At 40.0% G+C, this 21,759-nt stretch overlaps 1 protein-coding gene across 2 annotated transcripts; it reads left to right on the top strand.

Annotated features, from left to right (window-relative positions):
• Window positions 1-493: 493 nt before the first annotated feature.
• Window positions 494-21,585, top strand: carm1 (coactivator-associated arginine methyltransferase 1). Of its 2 annotated transcripts, none has more exons than XM_033971116.2 (15): window positions 494-748; window positions 6,893-7,125; window positions 8,073-8,177; window positions 8,607-8,717; window positions 9,291-9,468; window positions 9,777-9,867; window positions 9,979-10,060; window positions 10,685-10,770; window positions 10,867-10,956; window positions 12,000-12,137; window positions 12,684-12,773; window positions 14,265-14,377; window positions 15,919-15,996; window positions 18,018-18,086; window positions 19,431-21,585. In XM_033971116.2, exons 1-15 carry the CDS (start codon window positions 607-609, stop codon window positions 19,568-19,570), a joined length of 1,746 nt encoding a protein of 581 aa, XP_033827007.1. In that variant the 5' UTR covers window positions 494-606; the 3' UTR covers window positions 19,571-21,585. The 2 variants fall into 2 exon arrangements, with proteins under 2 accessions (XP_033827007.1, XP_033827006.1); XM_033971115.2 differs by having other exon boundaries at window positions 495-748; window positions 15,919-16,104.
• The last annotated feature ends 174 nt before the right edge of the window (window positions 21,586-21,759 follow it).

Raw genomic sequence — 21,759 nt, 5'->3', positions numbered from 1 at the left:
CTGGTGACAAATGACAAAATCTTTATGTTGACAATATGAAATTATTTAAACTGCTCCTGCAGTAATGTTTTAGTTTTTCTCAGTTTTGTGTCTATCCTTTGTCCTTCCAGTTACATTAACTTCAAATTATAAATCAGATGTTACGCACTGACAGTTTGTACAGTACTGTAAACTTGAATGGCAGTATTAATAATACTTTTTAGGTTTCCTTGGGCAATTTCATGGACCACTACTTTGTACTTCTACCTAATAGAGTAATATTATGTTATTATTACATTATGAGTACAATTTTTGGCTACTCTATCCACCTCAGTTAGCACGAGAGTTATGAAAAATCAAAAATGATTCACATATACAGTCTTTTGTTGCACACTATAATGTCTGGAGCAAATACACAGATTGGTCTTGCTTGTGTCGCTTTAAATGAACCGTGCCCATAATATCGGCCTCGTGTTTACGCAGTACTCGCCTTGATCCGCCAGGGCCCGCTGTTTAAAGGGCTCTCTCTCACACTCACACAGCGTGGATGCCCTGGCCGCCTCCAGCAGAGAGCAGTGCGCTGTTGGATGTGAGCGCTGCCGACCTGTCTCTACTTCCAGATCGAAGATGGCGGTCTCGGTGTTCCCCGGCGTGCGGCTCATCTCCATCGGAGACGCAAACGGAGACATCCAGCGGCACTCGGAGCAGCAGCCCCTGCGGTTAGAAGTCAAAACAACACAGGACGCGGCCCTCATCAATCTCTCCAATGGTGAGCTGACCTTTTCCGCAGCGGCTCCCGGGATGTTCGGCCTGTCTTGTGCCACGGCTAATGCTAAGGGTTGCTAATGCTTATACAGCTAATCTTCTCCAGGACGCACTCGATCCAAGGCATTTCACCCGGAGTGGGCGTGGTTTAGGACATCGTTTTCTTGGTTGCTCTAAAACTTATAACATTTCTGTTCATTTTATCAATATATATGAGTTTATTAGTCAAAAGTCGTTTGTGAGAAATAGTGTTGTATCTTCTCTTAATAATTTACCACAAACTGTTAACCGTTGCGCGCGTGACGTCAGGACATTGATCTCCGCCCCTGAGCCGAATGCCTGGGTTTTAGAGAGTCCCTCGGCTCGCTCCCTAATCTGGCCGCCGTAAGCAACGTTAGCCGCCAAGAAGCTAACCCATCTGGGGAGCTCACGTCGCCTCCCCCCGGTAATCACGAGGGAGCCCCGACAAGCGCACACTTCTCCCGTGGAAAAGCAGTCCCGTCTTAACTTGAGACCACGTTCCTATTATAACGGCAGTGTCTCTCAGAACTTGTCCCTATATACCATGGAGCGTATAAGCCTGCATAGTTGTACACAAGCATGGCTAAGTAATGTGTAGTTTGATGCTAACTAGTTAAACAATGCCATTAGCCTGGCTTGTGTGGGGATGCGCTAGCGTCCAAATGCCCCGGTAATGTTGCGCCTTTGTCCCGCGTAACGGCACAGTCTATCGCACAGTCTCACAATACAATCATAATGTAAAAGTTTAATCCCTTGAGACTTATTTTTTGTCAGTTATACGTCTGAATTGGCTTTGTTTTGGAGGCTAAAGCAGAGGGCATCTCTCTACTTGACCCGTCGTTGTGCTGCGGTCCAGCGGCTGCAGCATCTGTCCGTCCCGCTATCATCCGCAGCGCTTTCTCACATCACCGCAAAAATACAAACTTTTTAGTTTTGTACTTTTAATTGATCTAAGCTCTTTGTTATTGTGAGACGTTGTGCGAGCCCGGGCCCTCATTATTTATGCATTCATCTTTGTTCTCATTGGAACAATAGCCGGGTCCCGCTCCCCTCTCTCCCCGCTGAGGCGCAGCAGCTCTCCTCTGAATGGGCCGTCCCGCTGCTCACCTCCCCTGGGGATGCTCCGGCGAATAATGCCTCCAAATCTGTTCCATACAAGACACACAAGATTTACAATGAAGTAATTATTTATTTTTGAGATAAAATAATATTTAAAACACTGAAAGTGATTTAAATTGGGTAGTTATTTGGGCATGTGTTTTTTTGTTTTGTTTTTGGAGGTGTCACAATGTATAATGTTAGTGTTATACAGGCAAAAATATCAATACATCATCATACTAAATATGGTGATGCACATTTATACAATACATGATTAAAATAGATGTATTTCATATTAACTTTGCACAAGTAGTGGTTTAACAAAGAAATATTGCTGCTAAAATGTGGTTTGGTTGTGTGTTTGGTTCTTAAAAAAATGGAAACCTAAAGTATTATGTGCAATATATCGATTATCACATGCATTGCCATATCATGAAAACATTGCACTGTGAGCCATGTATCATGTGTTGTATTAAATCGTGAGGGACCCTATCATTCCCAGCCCTATTATACAGTAGCTCTAAAATTTTGACAAGATTTCACTGTTATTATTTTCACACTAACCGATTAACATTTACAATTGAAAGAATGTTTTTTTGCAACATTTTGAGATACCTATTAGGGATGGGACAAAATTACACACATAGCAGTGTTTCCCTCAGGTTTACAGGTTTGGCAGGTTTGGCTGCGTATGTGCACGCACTCAATCGCATGCTGCAGGATAAAAATATGGGGACTAATAAAGTGATATTGATTGGTTGATTGATATGATTCATTTATGGGCGGGGAAAATAAACAGTAATATTGTTTAGCCAGCAAAGATAATCGCCATTATGTCTCCAGAATGTCCAGAAAAAAGATGGTTATCCAAGTGAAAACGGTGATCTAACAAGCCTGTAAGTGCATTACAAGTGTAAGCCATTATTATGATTATTATTATCTAGAAGTGACCCTTAAGACAAAGTATAATACTGTAACAGTTCTTTAAATATGGAACCTATTCATAATATTATTCATAATATTAAAATTATAATTATTCATATGCATGACATTTCTAAAGCCAGCAAATTTAATAATTATCGTGATACAATTGTTAATGGCAGTTATTTTGCCTATGATAATCTTGACACTGTATTTCAATATCGTCCTAGTTATAGATCTGTATTTTAGGGCCTTTGTTGTTTATTTTTTTTGCTCAACTAAAAATATTCTGCAAACTACAGGTAAGAACTGAAAAGATTGTATTCAGTGATCATACTTAATCCACTGGCCATTGGGGAAATCTTTTACGAATCCAGCATCCGGTTTGTATGTCTGAAGTCAGACCAGTGCTCTTGGACCACAGCTTGGCTGCGCCCCCTCTCTCCCGTGTTGCTCGCACACATATAATCTGACCCCTGCCCTCTAGCGATACATAGGGTGTCTTTTGGCTGGGGTTAGGAATGGGACAATATTGAAATTTGGTTTCACGATTATCATAGCCAAAATAATTGCGATTAACAATTATATTATGATAGTCATTATAGTTGCTGACAGTTTAAAAATGTTATGCATATAAATAATTATAACTTTAATATTATGAATTCCATATTTAAACAACTGTTATAGTATTGTGCTTTATCTTAAGTGAAAACAACGGTGATGTAGAACATTAACATTATGGAGAAATATCTTTTTCTGCACATTCTGGTGATATAATGGTGATTATCTGTGTTTGCAATTATCATAATTAAATTAAATGTCTCATGAATGATTATTGTGTACCGTTTTTATCACGATAAACAATATTATTGTTTATTGTCCCATCCCCGTCAGAGATCTGAATGGGAGCATGTTTTTATCCAGTGTGACCTGTGTGACAGCTGGAGCCAACAGTAGCAGCACTCCGTGCACATGGCTTATACCACATACTCTGTCTCTGTCAAGTCAAGAATAATGTCCGGACAAAATGATTCATGTCCTTCACTCGAATGCAGAAGTGCACAGGGGAAATGTGTATGGAAGTGTGATGTCGCTAGTGTAGGGCTGCAACTATTAATCTTCTAATCCTTACTAGTCAACTGAAAAAGACTGAAATATGAAGTTGCAAACTTGTTCAAGAATCACATTTCAGAACATGTTTGTACAGATTTAAACTACAAGGTTAGCAATTTTTATGCAGAATACTTGTGGAGAAAATTATGGTTCTTCAAAATTGTAGCCTTTACGATTACATCCATTCAAATTGCGATTTTAATTTGATTGTGAGTTGCTGTCCTACTCAACAAACTAACTCTGTTAAACCTTGTTTAGATCTGTACAAACATGTTCTGAAATACACATGATTCTTGTATTAGTTTGTCAGTCAGGCCTTTCTGCCATTTCTATATCCTTTTTTAAAATATGATTTTTGATCAGAATCCTAATAATACACAACTGACAAATCTAATTGCAGTGCTTCTCATAAAAATCACCATTCAATATTTTCCCCAATTGTTCTGCTTTTCACTGTACAACTTCAGTAAGGAGGATGGGGTCCAGTGAAAGTAGAGTGTGGCCAGGCAGGCAGGTCTGCTAATTTTATACAACGGGGTCATTAAATCTCCAGACAGGGAAGAATACCTCATCAAACTGGAGGTAGGGCTGGGTTACATTCTAAATCAAATCTCAGAATGACTTTAAATACCCAGTAAAATGTGAAATTTCTGGAATCCTTTGGTCTTAACTTTAAAATCAATATGTTGACTTTTCTTTCAGTTATCAGTGTCATAATCCAATTTTTGTAATCAGCCAGAATTGTTGTGGTTTAGGTTCATGTATTGCATATGTCAGTGAACTGTGAAATGGAACACGTGAGTCTTTTTTTTTCCTGCTTCATCAAACTCTTGCATATAATCCTTGATATTGTAACTTTTTATTTTCAATGCCAACCCAGTTCCATCGACTAAGAAATGCTTCTGGACTATGTTGACATCTTGGAAATAATATGTCAGTAATTCCCACAATTTGTTTCATAAGTTTTTTGCTTTTTACTACTCATCTATTTCTTTCAAATACTACATCTGGTGTAGTGTACTGATGGTTACTTTTACCCTTCACTATGATTGGGATCCTGAAATATACATGTAATAGATAGTATATGTCAAAGGCAGCTAGATGTGTCACTACATTACTCTAACAAAGCTATTGAAAATCAATTGGCAAAAAATACTTTCTTGTAGTTTCTGCTACAAGAAAAAAGAAATTGAAATGTCTACGGAAAATAGTTTAATACTACCAGCCTATACTACAACCCTCCCCCAGTGTGCCAGTATAGTTGGCGGAGGACAATGTATGACACGAGCTAAGCCATTCAAAACTATACACACAGTCATTAGGGATCATAAAGTCTAATGTTTGATCAGTGATCTTTGACAAAAGAAAAAAACATTGTTGTTAATCTGGGCCTGAGCCTTTAATAGACGCTAGATTATCTGTGGAACCTGGAGTGTGGACTTCCTCCTTTCCTACGACTTCAAACTAAATGACAGCAGTAATTCTGTTTAGTTTTTTTAGTGGTTTTGTTTTGGGGTTTTTTCCAATCACACAGCCAACAGTGTATATCACTAACCACTAGTGAGCATTAAGATACAAAATGTTATTGGAAATGTATAATACCTAATCAATTGCAGATGAAAGTTATTTTAAAACTAGTGGCTCACCCTCACCCCTTACGTAATGCATTATCACAATGACATAAGCATTTGATGCCAAGAGGCATGAAATTTCTGAAATGTACTATTTTACTCTGTAGTATTTTATTCCAAATCTCTAACCCAGAAACCTGAAATGCGCATTCAATTTAATATAAAACACAGCAAAAATTAGTTGAATGAGTTGGAAATCTTTTCAGATTTTCTAAGAACTTTGCACATTTAGGAAGAATACACCAGATTATTAAACTTGTTATCAAATTTTATGCTTGGACATGATAATTGTATTTTTAAACATTTGAGTTTTTGTATTAAAATTCTACATTAAATTGCCAATATTAATCATAAAATCAAATCAGTACTTTTTAGGGATGTGTGCACTTAAACTTTAATCTAAATTAAAGTTCAGATTTTGGAAGAGGACATTTGATTCATTAATTTAAGAGTACTATAGAATGAAGATGGTACATACGTCAATATGAATGAAAAACAAGCAAAAATAAGTCTAAACTTGTAATATCTGCTTTTCACACAAAAAACAACTTATTGAATTTGCACCATATTCAGTACTTGTGAAGACAAAAGCACACTTACTCTGCCATCTCATATTTTTGTAACATGTCTTATTTGACATTTGTTTTAAACACTTTAGATGAAAGAAAAAATAAATAAAGTTCAAATTCTATTAGACTGTTCCATGGTCTGACACCTTTTGATTGAAACACATTTTCCACTGTTGTTCTAAACCTGGGGACTTTTGTAGACTTTGAAGATTTTGCTCCAAATGCTCAATTTGAAAGGAACTGTCTTCAGAGGCACTCTGTCTTTGCCTCACACACGAACTGCTGCTGCTGGTTTAATTCTGCTCAGAACTGGAAATACAGGCCTGACCTGTAACAAGTTCATCAGACATCAATGTTCTTCATCAACTTTATTTACTCTGTTCAACTTCAACAGCAGCTTCACTCTGTGTACACATCCTAAAGACTTTGGTCTCCTAACTTTAACTTTGGTAATTTTGAATTTAGTCCTAATTATGATCTGGTTCATGTGCAAGTCTGAACACAGTATTATATAGCACTTGTTCATCTCCTGGACACTCACGTAATACTCATCAACTATTGCAATTAACAGAATCAAAGCATCCCAAAAGTTTGCACTTTGTCTAAATGATTGTGCAGAGAAAACCTCAAAGTCAACTATAGAATCATGTCCACTATTATGGATGTCACACTTTTAAATAATACAGCATTAGTGTTACAGTTATTATGAAATTATATGAACTTTAATGGCACAAAACATAAAAAAGCCTCTGTATCTTTCTCCATGTGATGCATGTTCCCATGTTGTGTGTTTAGGAGAGGAGGCCAGCGTGTTCAAATGCTCCGTGTCCAGGGAGACAGAGTGCACGCGTGTGGGGAAGCAGTCCTTCATCATCACACTGGGCTGTAACAGTGTGTTGCTGCAGTTCTCCTCGCCCGCAGACTTCCAGTCCTTCTATAATGTGCTGAAGAACTGTCGTGGACACCTGAACGAGCGCTCCGTCTTCAGTGAGCGGACAGAGGAGTCCTCGGCTGTACAGTACTTCCAGGTACAACAGATACATACATGAACTCATCAACACATTCACTTCAATTCAGGCCTGCCAATTATGACTGTTAAGTCTAACAAAAATTTCTTTAGGTGACAAGACATGTCATGTCGAATAAAAAGGCGGTGTGGTCACTCTTACTTATCTCTTTATACGTGACCCAATCTTCACTCACAAGACTGCACAGGAGCAAAACAGCTATTTGTATACTAGGAAACAATGGCCAACTCGCCAACTTCTTTCTGCAGTTGTCCCATGTAAATCTTTAATTATTTTAGTTATAGTCAATTAACAAACATTTTGGTAGATTTAAGACGCCATTAATCAAGTAATCGACCTACAATGCTACAATTTTCTCACAAAAGCTCAGACGTCTTTTGAAAATTTTGCATCAAACCAGAGCCAGTCAACACAGACAGAGCACATTTTCTTAAATGCTTTGGGCACCAGTTACACTGCGGCTCAGGTCTGCGGCTCAGGTCTGCGGCTCAGGTCTGCGGCTCAGGTCTGCGGCTCAGGTCTGCGGCTCAGGTCTGCGGCTCAGGTCTGCGGCTCAGGTCTGCGGCTCAGGTCTGCGGCTCAGGTCTGCGGCTCAGGTCTGCGATCCCTTTCTCCGTTATTTACAGTCCCATCTGGAAATGATTCACCTGTGGCCTCTTCCGCAGAACTGCCTTATCATGTTTCACCAGGCCACAGCTCATTTTCATATTTTTTTTAGCTTATATAACTAACTTGCAACTGTGCAACTTTATGGTCTGGTTCAGGCACTCGCTCTCAATGTCTAGAAATGTCTGCCATATTAGATTTGTACTCAGTGAGGAGACACATGTATGTTTGGCATTTAGGGACAGAGTAAACTGAAAGATTACTGCTCTTCTCACCAAGAGATTTGTGACTAACCTCAAAGAGCTTATTTTGCCATGTGTCCTAAATTGTGTTTTGTGCAGTTTTATGGCTACCTCTCCCAGCAACAGAACATGATGCAGGACTATGTCCGGACAGGGACGTACCAGCGAGCCATCCTCCAGAACCATACAGACTTCAAGGACAAGGTAATGCAGTACATGTAGTACACACAATGCATGCAGTACATGCAGTCTAGAACCATACAGACATCAAAGTCGAGGTATTGCAGTACAAGCAGTACACCAGGGATAAAGACTACTTTATACTTGTGGTAGGACATGCACATTGATTTGATGTTCAAATGCTGTGATTGGTTGATCCTTGAAGATTTCATAGACTACAGATTTAAAATACCCTGGACTCACTAAGGGTTTGCACAGAAATGCCTGTACATGTCTCAATATATCAATGAAAATAAATCTTTTTGAATTCCCACAACACACTTGAAACCTAATTAGATTAGCTTTTAACCATCCTTCATCAAAAGCATACATGGGGTTGTTGGGGTTCATTCACACAGGTCTCAGTAATCCTACAGCTCTGTTCTTGTCTGTACTGACCACTGATGACCACAGGTGGTGCTCGATGTGGGCTGTGGGTCGGGGATCCTGTCGTTCTTTGCGGCTCAGGCTGGAGCCAGGAAAGTGTATGCAGTGGAGGCCAGTACCATGGCCCAGCACGCAGAGGTACACACGCGCACTCCTGTACACACACACACACATGCACACTCCTGTGCACATGCACACACACACCGGCACTCCTGTACACACACACACACACTCCTTTACACACACATGCGCACTCCTGTGTACACTCCTGTGCACACGCACACACACACAGGCACTCCTGTACACACACACGCGTGCGCGCACACACACACACACACACACACTGCTGTACGCAGGCTGTAGTGAGCTTCATTTATAGAAATAGAAATATGTAATGAAATGTTCTTAAATTGTATTAATGTTGTTGTATGCTACACAAATTGCCATTCATTTCCCATTCCTTGATTTCGCTGACTTGCCAACATCTGGTCATATATGAAAGTATAAATCTAAATTCTTTAATCAGGATGGGAGGCCTGAGAATCTCCATGAATCACTGCTAAAAACTTAATTAAAAAGTCTTCAGCTACAACTGAAAGTTACCTACATCACCCCAGATTTCTAAGGGCTGCCGATATAATTGGAATGCACTGTATTTGTATGTACCTTATCTATTACTTTGTCATACTCAGTGTAGCATCTGTGCTGCAGGTGCTGGTGAACAGTAACCGCTTGTCGGAGCACGTGGTGGTGATCCCAGGGAAGGTGGAGGAGGTAACTCTGCCGGAGCAGGTGGACATCATCATCTCAGAGCCCATGGGCTACATGCTGTTCAACGAGCGCATGCTGGAGAGCTACCTGCACGCCAAGAAGTTCCTCAAGCCCAGCGGTGAGCAGGACTTCATCTGTAACATACACACACACACCACAGGCTGTTTGGGAGTTTGATAGCAAGATACAGTGGTAATATGGATACGTAGTATCTGTAGAAGGTTTATTATGAACTTCTATAGATACTTGTATAGATGCAAACTAGTGTTGCATTCTGCCATTCATTTAGTGCATCTCATATATATGTGTGTGTGTGTGTGTGTGTGTATATATATATATATATATATATATATAAATTAATTTTATAGTACACAACTATATATGCACACAACTAGTGCTCTGTTACATTGAGGATGTGTGCTGCAGGTAAAATGTTCCCTACCATCGGAGACGTGCACTTGGCCCCCTTCACAGATGAGCAGCTTTACATGGAACAGTTCACCAAGGCCAACTTCTGGTACATAAGTTGTGACTCGCAGCATAATAATTATCTCACTAATTGACTTTTATATCAAATATTCTTTTTAGATCTAATTCTAGATGGTAATGTGTCTGTTTCTGTTTCCAGGTACCAGCCATCTTTCCATGGAGTGGATCTCTCTGCACTTCGAGGAGCAGCAGTTGATGAGTATTTCAGACAGCCAATAGTAGTATGTTTTGCTGTATTTTAATGTATTTTAACAGTTGCAGGTAGATAAGTTTTTTCTCATGCTCAGTATATGAACAGGCCATGCCTCATGTGAAAGCTCAGAACCTCCAGAATTCACTCACTGAGCTGCAGAGGCTGCACTAGCACTGATTCATGATGAGCTGCAGGTGCTGGGGTTTAGGTGGTGAAAATTCAGATCAGAAAGAGTCCTTTTAAGTTTAAACCAAGTGGATTTCAGTATTGAATCTGGCAAACCAAATGCGACTCGTGAGGCTCATTCTGCTTTCTGAGTGAATAATCGTCTTGACAACCAAAAAGTCCAGATTATAACATTAGTAAATGGGAAGTCAAGTCCAAGTTTTTGTAATTAATTGCAGTGGTGATTTTTTCTTATCAGTAAGTTATATTTGATTTGAACATGTTTACTTCATATCTGGGGATAGACACAGATGGGTCAAGTTGATAAAATTTTAAATCAAAATCTTACATCTTCTAATCTAGAGCATTATAAGCGACAGTATGTTTTTACTCACTTCTGATTTAAAGAAGTATAGTAGCTTGTCCTCGCATTATTTTCAGTTTGCTCTTTTGTCAGTGGTGTAATGTGGCCTGTGCTTTGCCGTAGGACACATTTGATATCCGTATTCTGATGGCCAAATCGGTCAAGTATACAGTGAACTTCCTGGAGGCCAAAGAGGAGGACCTGTACAGGTGTGGACACTCATATAAATATATTTACATATATAAGCACACACACTCTGCTCCTAATTTGTGGCTGAACTTTGACCTTTCCGCTCCTCTCTGAAGGATAGAGATCCCCTTTAAGTTCCACATGATGCACTCAGGCCTGGTGCATGGCCTGGCCTTCTGGTTCGACGTGGCATTCATGGGCTCAGTGTAAGTGTACAGTCCTCCACTCCACATGTCACATTCACAAGTAAAGTTGGCTAGTACAGTATATCTGTCTAGTCTCTCTGTATTAGTATGAATCCTTTTGAGACAATTCCATTTGAAAGGAATGACAGCTCTGTATAGTAGTGATGCGACCCGTAACCCACGGAACCCACAGGTTCAGGCAGGTCTGATAACTCGTGTACAGCATGTGCGCGTGGGTTGGGTCAAAAACGCTCCTTCACTTTAACTTAATGTGGTGTAAAGATCATCATAATGGCTTGCTCTGATGAACAAATTAGGGCACAGGGCTAGAGTATTTGCATATCTTTACCTGTGGTGTTCTGTGTGGACAGAGCAGGCACGTAATCAACAGTTAACTACACAACTGAAACTACGTGATGCTCCAATGTGAACAAGGCAAGTCACGGATCACACGGCTACAGTGCAAAAGCAAAGCTCCTCACCTCTATGGAGACCTCCAGAGCGCGGTCATGCTGCGTTAGGAGGGTTGCATAATCCAGGTGCTTTAGTCCGTAAAAGCTATCGGCATTATATCCTATGAGTGTGCAAGTGATATCTAATTGCTTCTTAATGGCGCATCTGAATGTAAACGGTAAAAAGGTGTGATTATAGCACATTATGCACACAAAGCTGCGCCTTTGCAAGGCACACGCTCGCAGATACGATGGCCAGCTACATTAATTTTAATATGTGCACGTTTAGGGTCAGGTCTCAAAATTTGAATCCATTTCTTCGGGGCAGGTGGGTTAATTTGGTTTTTAAGTCTGGTCAGGCGGCGCTACTATACAGTCTAGTATTGCCTTAACTACTAAGCGTCAGTTATCAATGTCACCCCGACATTAGCCATGCTGTGTTTCCTTTGTGTTTTGTTAGTTTTTTAACAGAGTGCCTCCTACCAGATTCCAGGAGCTTATTTTATTATAACATGTGAAATGAAATGCATCAGATGCCATGGAACCAAATAAGTCATAATATCAAATGTTCAGTGTTTGCCCATATTTAGTTGTGTTTGTTGTTTCCTGCAGAATGACCATCTGGCTGTCCACAGCGCCCACTGAGCCTCTGACCCACTGGTACCAGGTGCGCTGTCTGTTGCAGTCCCCCCTCTTCACCAAGGCTGGAGACACGCTGTCTGGGACTGCCGTACTGGTGGCAAACAAGAGGTATGTCCCCAGTACAGCACTGGCCCCCCAGTGCGCTCCAGTACAGCACTCCTCAGGAGTAGTTTAGTGCAGTGAAAGTGACCAGTCTTGTGCAGCTCAGAAATGTGATATCAAGTGTCAAGAAAGAACTGATTTTAGCCAGAATTACAACAGGTAAGCCGATTTGTGCTTAACAAGCCACATAAAAAACATAAAATCAGTCACCAGCTAGCTAGCATTAGCCTCCAGTTTTTCAGTTAGTCATTGTCACCTTTTTGTTGAAAGTCAAAAACATAAATTGGACCATGAATGCGGTTACAGGCTCCTGAAAATGTGTTTAAATCCATTTTGATTTTTTTTCTTGAGGTTTCAGACTTTTTTTAAAACTTTTTTTGGCAGTGTTAATGTGTGCATTGTGTTACAATGGTAAATGCTGAACATTCCACTATAGAGATGCATGTAGAACATCCCCAGTGTCACTGCAAAGTATAAATAGTGTGCTCATAATGTTTCAGTGAAAATGTGACTACTGTAGTACATGGTTTTAATAGTGCCCTCTCTCCTCAGACAAAGCTATGATATCAGTATAGTGGCCCAGGTGGACCAGACTGGCTCCAAGTCCAGTAACCTGCTGGACCTCAAGAACCCCTTCTTCAGGTCAGACCCTTCTGACACGCACGCACACACACACACACACACACACACCCCCACACACCCCTATGCACGCACACACACACACACACCCCCACACACATGTGCACACATCATATTTTTTTATTAAAGCTGCACTATAACTTTTCTGATAGAGCGCCAGCTACCAGATGTGAACTACTGGATGTGACTGAATTGCCCATTTGGCATTATGGTTGTCAAAAGTACCGTATTTTCCGCACTATAAGGCGCATCGGAATATAAGACACACCTTCAATGAATGGCCTATTTTAAAACAAATTTCACATATAGGGCGCACCGCATTATAAGGCGCATAGAATAGAAACTACTGTAGTAGCTGGGGTTGTGTTACGCATCCACGAGATGGAGCTGCGCTAAAGGGAATGTCAACAAAACAGATAAGTCAGTCAGTTAAACTGGATTAATAGAATAATTAAAAAAAACGTTCTGAAAACTTTGTTCACTCACAAAACAAGTTAATGCATTCACAATATAGTAACACTCGAAATAGTGCAACGCAATAACAATAACTCAACGTTGTTCAAACGTTAATGTCCATATTCACAATATCTCCCAGCCTTGTTTAGTTGTAAACACGCGAAAGAAACACGTAAAGCTCACTTTTTCAGTTCATTCCTCATTCACGAATCCGTTGAATTCTTCCTCTTCAGTGTCTGAGTTGAGCAGTTGGGCGAGCTTATTCAAAGTGCCCGATTCCGTCTCGTCATCTACCATCATTACGGTAATCTGCCTCTGTTGTCCTGAAGGTGTTGAATGAGAGCGCGGGTGCTGCGGGGATTTTCACTCATTTATTCGACGCGTAAAAGAAAACATACGAATGGATGTGTAAAATAGAAGTAGTTGTGTGGAAAAATGCAGTAAATTCTGATACTTCGTTTAACATGATTTTTATGGCAAAAAAGAATTAAAGTCTAGGTCTAGGTGAGCTATACTGGCCCATAGTGTGCTCAGTCCTTAAAGGGTTATTACCACTATTACTTCGGCGACGCCTCCTGACTACGGGTGTCATAACTGACCAATATTGATCCATATATAAGGCGCATTGGATTATAAGGCGCACTGTGGGTTTTTGAGAAAATTAAAGGCGTTTAGGTGCGCCTTTATAGTGCGGAAAATACGGTATTGAAAATCAGATACTAATCGATACTATACTAGATACTCATTTGAGCAAGTATCGATACAAAAAAGGTCACATTCACAGGACAGAAATGAACCTTTCCTAATAGCTTGAGATTTCTTGAGCTGTATCAGAACAAGTATAACCATTATGGAGCACTATGGAACCTACTTGGATGACCGAGGAATTACACGAAATCGGTATTGAGTATTGAGTCTATACTTTAGTGTAGAAATGAAGTTAGAATTTTTTTGTATCCTGACAATACTATTGAGGATTAATAAACTGTTTTGATATTCGTACTCATATTGTATATATGCGTGTGTGTGCGTGCGCAGGTACACGGGCACTACCCCCAACCCCCCTCCAGGCTCACACTACACCTCCCCTTCAGAGAACATGTGGAACACAGGAGCAGGCTACAGCATGGGCCAGGGCATGGCTGGATCAGGTCTGTATTCCCCCCACAGGCTTAGCAATTATTAAAGACTGTTCATAAAGACCTTATTGAATCATGATTGTAGCTGTAGCAAAAGATTATGGGTGACATTTGGGGTGTCAGAGCTAATGAAGACAAGATTCTCCTTCTGTCCTTTATGTCAATGAGCGAATAGACACGCTGATATCGTCATTCATTTAACACAGTGTTCACATGAGGCCTGTTCATATACTGAGAATGAGAAAAAATTATCCTCTATCTGCAGATTAAGGCTCTGGCAACCCAGGTTCAATTGCGATTGTAGCAGTGGTGGAAAAAGTACCAGTACTAAATTTTCTTGTACAAGTACAGATACCAGAGCAGACAAAACTTTTTTCATGTAATACTTTAATACTTTTACTGAAGTAAAAGTACCCTTTTAAAAATGTAAGCGTTTTGTGCAGAGTGTAGTAATTTTGATATAGGTGTGGACTGAATTTTGTACAGTAGAAGCAATTGAATCAGTTTTTTTCTTGCTGGTTTTCTTTGTATATTTTTGTTTCCTTAAATTATGAACATATTAAAAATAAACCCCTCAGCCTTTTCAGCAGGTTTCAGACAATATTGAAAAATACTTTTACTTTTTAGTTCAGTTAAAAATGTAGCAAAGTAAAAAATATGTAATGCAAAAAAGCACAGACACCTAAATTTTGTCCTTTTTTGTACAGTACTTTATTACCTTTACTTTGTTACATTCCACCCTGAATTGTAGTTCACAAACTGAGGGTGTGTTCACACTTGATCAGATTAAAGTGAACTCTGGTGTGCTTCATAAATGAATTTTGCTTTGCCAAATCGGATCCACACCAAACATTCTCAACAAGTGCACATGTGGTCCATTTAAATCAGAGGACTCGGTAGTACATTCACAGCCGTGAAGCTACTTGTGTGTCCAAAAACAAACTAAAGACTTTGGCTTATGTGAGAAATGCCATAAAAATACAAACATGCATATATCCAACAAGAGCATGTAAAGGAAATGAAGACTACAGAGACATTATAAAAGTCCTTTTAACATGTGTCGCTAATTATACAAACTGACTTGCAACTTTGTTGGATATGTTACCTGTCTGACTGAATATGAAAGACACTCAGGAAATTGATTCAGTCAAAGTTGCTGCTCCAAACTTAATATGCCATGATGTCCAACATCACACACTGCTCTCTTCTGGCTAGTTGCTGTACTGCACCCTCAGTCAGTTAATTTGACAGAACTCAAATGTGAACACAAACTACACCCATGATGTCATGAGCACTGGCGCGCCCTATGTCCTCCAGACCAATAAGTGTGAACACACCCTAAGAGCCCAGGCTACATACTGTCTCTTAAACAATATAATGCAGATATTTTTAGGTGAATCATACCTGGCTATACATGGTTAGAGTTTAGCATCAACTGCTGCCACAGGGGTCTACCCAGTCTAGGTTTGGCTAACAAACATGTTAAGTTTAACATCTGCACCAACTGCTCTATTCGTTCATTCTCATATGGTGGCATATATTTTTTTGTGCAGGGATGCCCACAGCCTACGACTTGAGCACGGTGATCGGCAGTGGCACGCCGGCCTCCCACAACAACCTCATCCCGCTGGGTACGAACTGCACTCCTCAAGGCTTCACTCCCGCTCAGGGCACATGGTGTAGTGGGGAGCAAGTAGGAGCAGAGGCCCAGAGAAAGCCCGCTGCCCAGCCCGAAAACAGTTATGTCCACAGCAACGGCCTCCTCTCCACACTCAATGCATGCTCTCTGTAGTCCACACACACTGCACAGACACGCGTGGCCATGGTTCAGCTGACTCCAACTCACAGCGGGCAGCTATTTTAGGTTGTTTCAAGGTATTTTTTCTAGTTTTAAAGGTGAACTATGTAACTTTTCTGGTGGAGATTCGGCTACATGCTTGTCTCCATGGAGATATGATTGTGATTGCTTTGCTTGGAATGTTCCAGTTTGGAGCTGAACTAATTTATCTTACATTAATTTCATTACATTTTTATTCCTCAAAAAAAACTTGAAAAAAAACATGCATTCTTACTGTGAACAGGGTTGCCTCTTCACAGATCTGACCTGGAACTTGGCCTTGTTGCATCAACTGCTTGTCTCCATGGAGATATACGCTTTTAATGCCATACTGTAGAGAGAACATTCCAGACAAAACTCAAAGGAGACAAGCAGAAAACTTACATAGTGCACCTTTCAAGCCGTATCTGTCTGGTCATTCTCATTCTCTGCCTAAGCAGTAAAAGTCTGCATTAAGAATAAATAGAAGGAATTATTATTCATTTTACTGTTAAACAGAATTGTGTTCAAATAATCAAAAGTGAATCAGACGTTGGATGTGTAGCAGTCACTCAGCGGTCCTGCTGCATTCATTGACTTACCTATGGACCGATCCAGTACAGTTTTATTCTTACCCAATTTGTATTGGCGCGTCTACTTAAAACTGCACTATGTAACTTTTCTACCCCCTTTTCTCCGTAGAGAGGTTATCGCTTTGCCTGGAATGTTCCTTAGTATAGCATTCAACTTGTCTGTCTTGCATGTATTCAATTCCAGGTGTTTTTTAGACTGAAAATATATCTTGTAAAATGTACAGCAATCAGGCTCGCCTCTCCACAGATCTGACCTGAAACTTGTTACTGCTTTGCTTGAAATATTCCACAGTATGGCTTAAACTTAACCAAGCAGGTAGCGGCACATCTCTTTCAGAAAAGTTATACAGTGGACCTTTTAAAATCTGAAAGAAACATTTTGAATCAAGTCTACATCTAATAAGTAAATAACTACAAACTAATGAAATTGAGTAAATCCAATGTGAGAAATGTGAGTCATCTGAACACGCGTGACTGTGTTTTTGCAGTGTAAAGTCAGTGTTACTAATGCTCATCCCGTCCTCCTGTACTAAACCATGCAGTTGTACTCCTACCTCCTCCCTTCACCAGTGTTGGAATAGTACTAGTGTTACCTTGTACTACCATGTCTAACTCCTGACATTGTGTAACTCGCAACATGAATGGTCACAATTAGCAATTGTATTTGTAATGTGATGTGTGTATAAAGCCTGATATACTTGTAGTTAAAGGTGCTGTACCTGATTTTTACTATTTATGGCAATGGTAATACTACAGTAATGCTAACAAACACTAGCATGCTTACAGCGCACCAGCCTTACTTCCTGGTTCACGGACCATTAAAAACTGTTGGATGCGGACAGGACACAGCGGTCTCATTTTGACCATAAGCTGTTGATAAAATATATCTGTACTGGGGCAAGACAACTTGTACTTTATTACATGAAAAAATTGGGTACAGCCCCTTTGACTTCTACAGGCGTGGTCAGAAATGCATGTGATTTTTTTGTTATTTTAACAGTCTATATTCCAACCTTCTCATATTTTTATACAAAAGTGTTTAAAATGTACACTGAATCTTCATGTCTTTCGAAATAAATCTAAAATGTAATGCACTACGAGCGTACTTGTGAGAATCCTGCATTAGCCATTAGCAGTACTTGTGAGAATACCGCATTAGGCAGTAGCATGCATGGTGCTGAGCGGTTGCATAGTGGTTGCATGGGGCGGCTCTGTGGCTCTCTGACGTGTCCTCTGTGTGCAGTGAACACAGGCATCGTGAACCACACTCACTCCAGGATGGGCTCCATCATGAGCACAGGCATCGTCCAGGGTGAGTACACGCACACACAGATACAAACCCTTTGGTTCATTGTTAATAACCACATGCATTCATTTTTGGCAAAAAACGAAATTAAATCTGTCAACTGGACAAATCATTGTTGGAGTGAAGACGTTGCACTGCTCATCCAAGCCGCTTCTTCAGTTCTGCAGTTCTATGAACTGAAGAAGCGGCTTGGATGAGCAGCGAAATGTCTTCATTCCTTCAACGTTTTGTCCAATTGACAGATTTAATTTCATCTTTTGCTTTGTGTCAGACCTGAACGACTGGGGGATTACACAGACAATCATTTTTGGCCCAAGCCAGTCAGAGCGCTTATTTCTGGGTTAACTAGAAATAAAAATGCTTTATTGTTAGTTACAAACACTCATTTCCAAAAAAAAAAAATTGCCCAGCTTTACAGCTAACATCGGTAAGTTTTATTGATTTTTTTTTTTTTTTTTTTTTTTTTTTTTTTTTTTTTTTAAACCAGTACATGGCGGATGTGAAACCTATTACCCCCTCCTCTCTCACCTGACCTTTGTTCAGCCTCACCTGTGCTCTCTGGTCTTTTTCTGTCCAGTTAACAGAATATATATTTTTTTGGCTATAAAATAAAAGCATGTTTTTTTGTTTTTTTTATCATTGTTTTTATTGAAAAATGTAGAAAAGCATGTCCTTACTTAGAGCTGGCTTGCATCTCCACAAACCTGACTTACTCTGCCTGGAGGAGGGCCTTCTCATACTTGTTTCCATGGAAATGTTGTTCCTTGGGCTATAATCTTCCATAGATTGACATAAAAAACATATCTATCTCCATTTAGAATGTTCCAAAGTTTGGTTTTGCACTGACATAATTTTATTAAAAAAATGCCCCTCAATATTCTGACTGACTGGCACCAAGGTGGAACTATAAGCAGCACAACACACTAAATGTGTTTTTTTCTTGATTTAGCCTCATTTTTGTTCAAGAAGTTTTTTTTAACTCATATTTGAACTCTATCTGAAAGTAGTTTGTCCATTGTTGTTGTGACAGTGCAGAGCTTAGTATCTTCACTGTTATCTATAGCTTACATCTAAAACAAGAAAATCAACAGTCGTAGAAAACCAAAGCAAATAAAATATTTAGCGGAGTTGTAGACTTGTATATTTGTTATTAAGCTTTCACATTTTAGAGGGGTTTTGAGCTTTTACAGAAGAAAATGTCATTACTCACCATTGACACTTGTATAATGTTACTATTCTCAAATGTTTTGATGTCGCACATAACCTGACATAACCTCTATACCTCATGTCCTGACTGAAAATCCTATTCCTTCAGATTAAATGTCTCCTTGTGCTTGTTCTGTCATCCAGGAGCCACCACGGGACAGTCAGGGCCCAGCAGCAGCGGCACCTACTACCCCGTCACCAACCAGTTCACCATGGGGGGTGCCGCTATCTCCATGGCCTCTCCGATGGTCATCCCCAGCAACACCATGCACTACGGCAGTTAAAGACCCCTCCACCTGCCCTTCTCCTGACCCCCGCATGACCCCTCCCCCCGCCCCGAAAACCTACCCCGACAACCTACCAGAACAGCCAAAACGAGAAACCAAAATCAGTGCAGCGCAGCACTTTGACCCCGCCTTTGTCCTTCCTTCGTTTAAGTCCATCTTCATCCGTCCAACTCTCCCCCAACTGTTTGTCCAACGCACAGATGCCGTACCTTCCGATGGATTTTACAGACTCTGTTAGTTTAAATACAACGGGAACTACGCCAATGGAACCAAACTGTTAGCTGTACAGAAAAGCCAGGACTGCCCGAGAAGGCTTGACATATCACCATTTTCAGGAAACAATTCCACGTCACCCCGGATTGAGGATAATTCACTTAAAGCTGTATTTTCTGCCATGGACTTAAGTCCGGAACTCTGCGAAGGAGGAGGACAGACCCACTGGTGTTTTGTTTCGGACTGCTCATCTGTATCGCGCTCACACAACGCAACAATAATTTAATAATAAACGTCCTGGTCACTTTCCATGTTGTATAAAAATACGATGAATTACCGTTAGTAGTGTGAATTTTGTACGGAGAGTGTATAGTGCCGTTTTGATTGATTTTTGGATTCAAGCAGGATTTTGTTAGCTTAACCGTTAGGTGAAGTTGGTTTCATATGCAAACTGTTATATGCATGGATTGAATGTGGTCCTGTACTGCCAGCTATATTGTGTGGTCCTATTTTTTTTTTTAATATATATTTTGTTTATTAAAATGAATTGTGTTTTTGAGATGTTGCGTTACTCGTCCGCAATACTTTACCCTGATTGGTTGGGATGCACAAGTCCAATTGCAGGTGGGCGATATGGCAATGCAAAAACTCAATACAAAGTTTTTGTAGAACTTGATCGGAATAAAAATTATCACAATTCATGTACAATTCATATTGCCTTAAATGGTACCTTAAGATACAAATTTCACTGTGATTGGTTAAATCCACCTGTAAGCCGGACATATCTGACCAATGGGAGGAGGTGTGTCTGTGTTTGAATATAGAGCTGCATTAAAGGCACGCCATTTACAGGTGTTTTTATTGCTAAAAATGTATTCTTAATGTGTTTGGTTGCCTCTCCACCGGTACCATAAGCTCGTCTTGTCAAGTTTAATACTGTCTAACATTTTAGGCAAAGCAATAGCATCTCCATGGAGATGAGCAGGTGGCAGACTCTCCCCCAGAAAAGTTACACAATAGTGCAGCCTATAAACAGAAAACCACCAAATCACCAAAGAAACATCTCTATATAGTGTTAAATTGCCGCAAATTGTTAGATCATATTAGCCATTTCAGCCATAATTTGTCAAACCACTTTTAAATCCACTTTTAAATCCATCTTGTTATGCTTTTTCAATACCAGTTCACACAATTAGCTGAACAACTTGCTTATGGAAAATTAATATGCAATTTACAATGGTATTATTATGGCCAGTAGATAACAGTAATATGTAGTAATAAGTTGTTGCATTGGTGCATTGCACTATTCCGAGTTAATTCTGTCTGTATCATTGCGTGGAAGGTTAAAGTATGTCATTAAATGGCTAGCTAAAGGGCATTTTTAAAAAAAACTTTATTCAATATGGAAAGTGACCAAGGTGTGTAAAATAAGACCTTGTAAGTTGCTAGTTGCTGCTGCCAGGATGCCCATGTTGTTAATCCCTGGACACTATCGCTCCTCCTCTGGGACTATTCAAAAAAAGAAAAAAATTGCAGACTTATAAGACTTGATTGATGCAACATATCACAACGCCCCCCCACCCCTGCACCCTTTTTGCCCCCAATTGCGCCCCCTACGTATCCGTCAGAGAAACTGTATGGCATCGTCTCCCATAGACTTTGAATACTGGACACGTTGAACTGATACTAGCCAGAGAGCTGAAACGTCTCTGTAGGATTAACCCTTTTTTGTCTTTTTTTTTGTTTTGTTTGTTTTTTCCTTTGGCAAAAAATGATTAAAAAGAAGAGATGAGATGTGACTATGTGTACTACAAGTACAGAAGAGTGTGTCTGTCTTGTGTCTGATACAAAGTAATAAGACGTGTTCATGGATACAAAAACATTTCTTTAAATTATTCCACTAACAAGCTTCAAACAGATGGTGGTTTTTGGTTCTCAAAACAATTATCCAATCAGAATGAGTCTCATTTGGG

The sequence above is a fragment of the Periophthalmus magnuspinnatus genome, chromosome 8 (genome assembly GCF_009829125.3).
Source record: "Periophthalmus magnuspinnatus isolate fPerMag1 chromosome 8, fPerMag1.2.pri, whole genome shotgun sequence".
In the NCBI taxonomy this organism is placed as follows: domain Eukaryota; kingdom Metazoa; phylum Chordata; class Actinopteri; order Gobiiformes; family Gobiidae; genus Periophthalmus; species Periophthalmus magnuspinnatus.
Note: the sequence above shows the minus strand (reverse complement) of the source record. Positions and strands in the feature narration are given on the sequence as shown.

Coding starts and splice junctions, on each gene's coding strand:
- carm1 (XM_033971115.2), top strand. CDS start 607: ATGGCGGTCTCGGTGTTCCCCGGCGTGCGGCTCATCTCCATCGGAGAC. Junction 8,718..9,290: donor CCATGGCCCAGCACGCAGAG/GTACACACGCGC, acceptor TCTGTGCTGCAG/GTGCTGGTGAACAGTAACCG. Junction 16,105..18,017: donor CGCTGCCCAGCCCGAAAACA/GTTATGTCCACA, acceptor CTCTGTGTGCAG/TGAACACAGGCATCGTGAAC.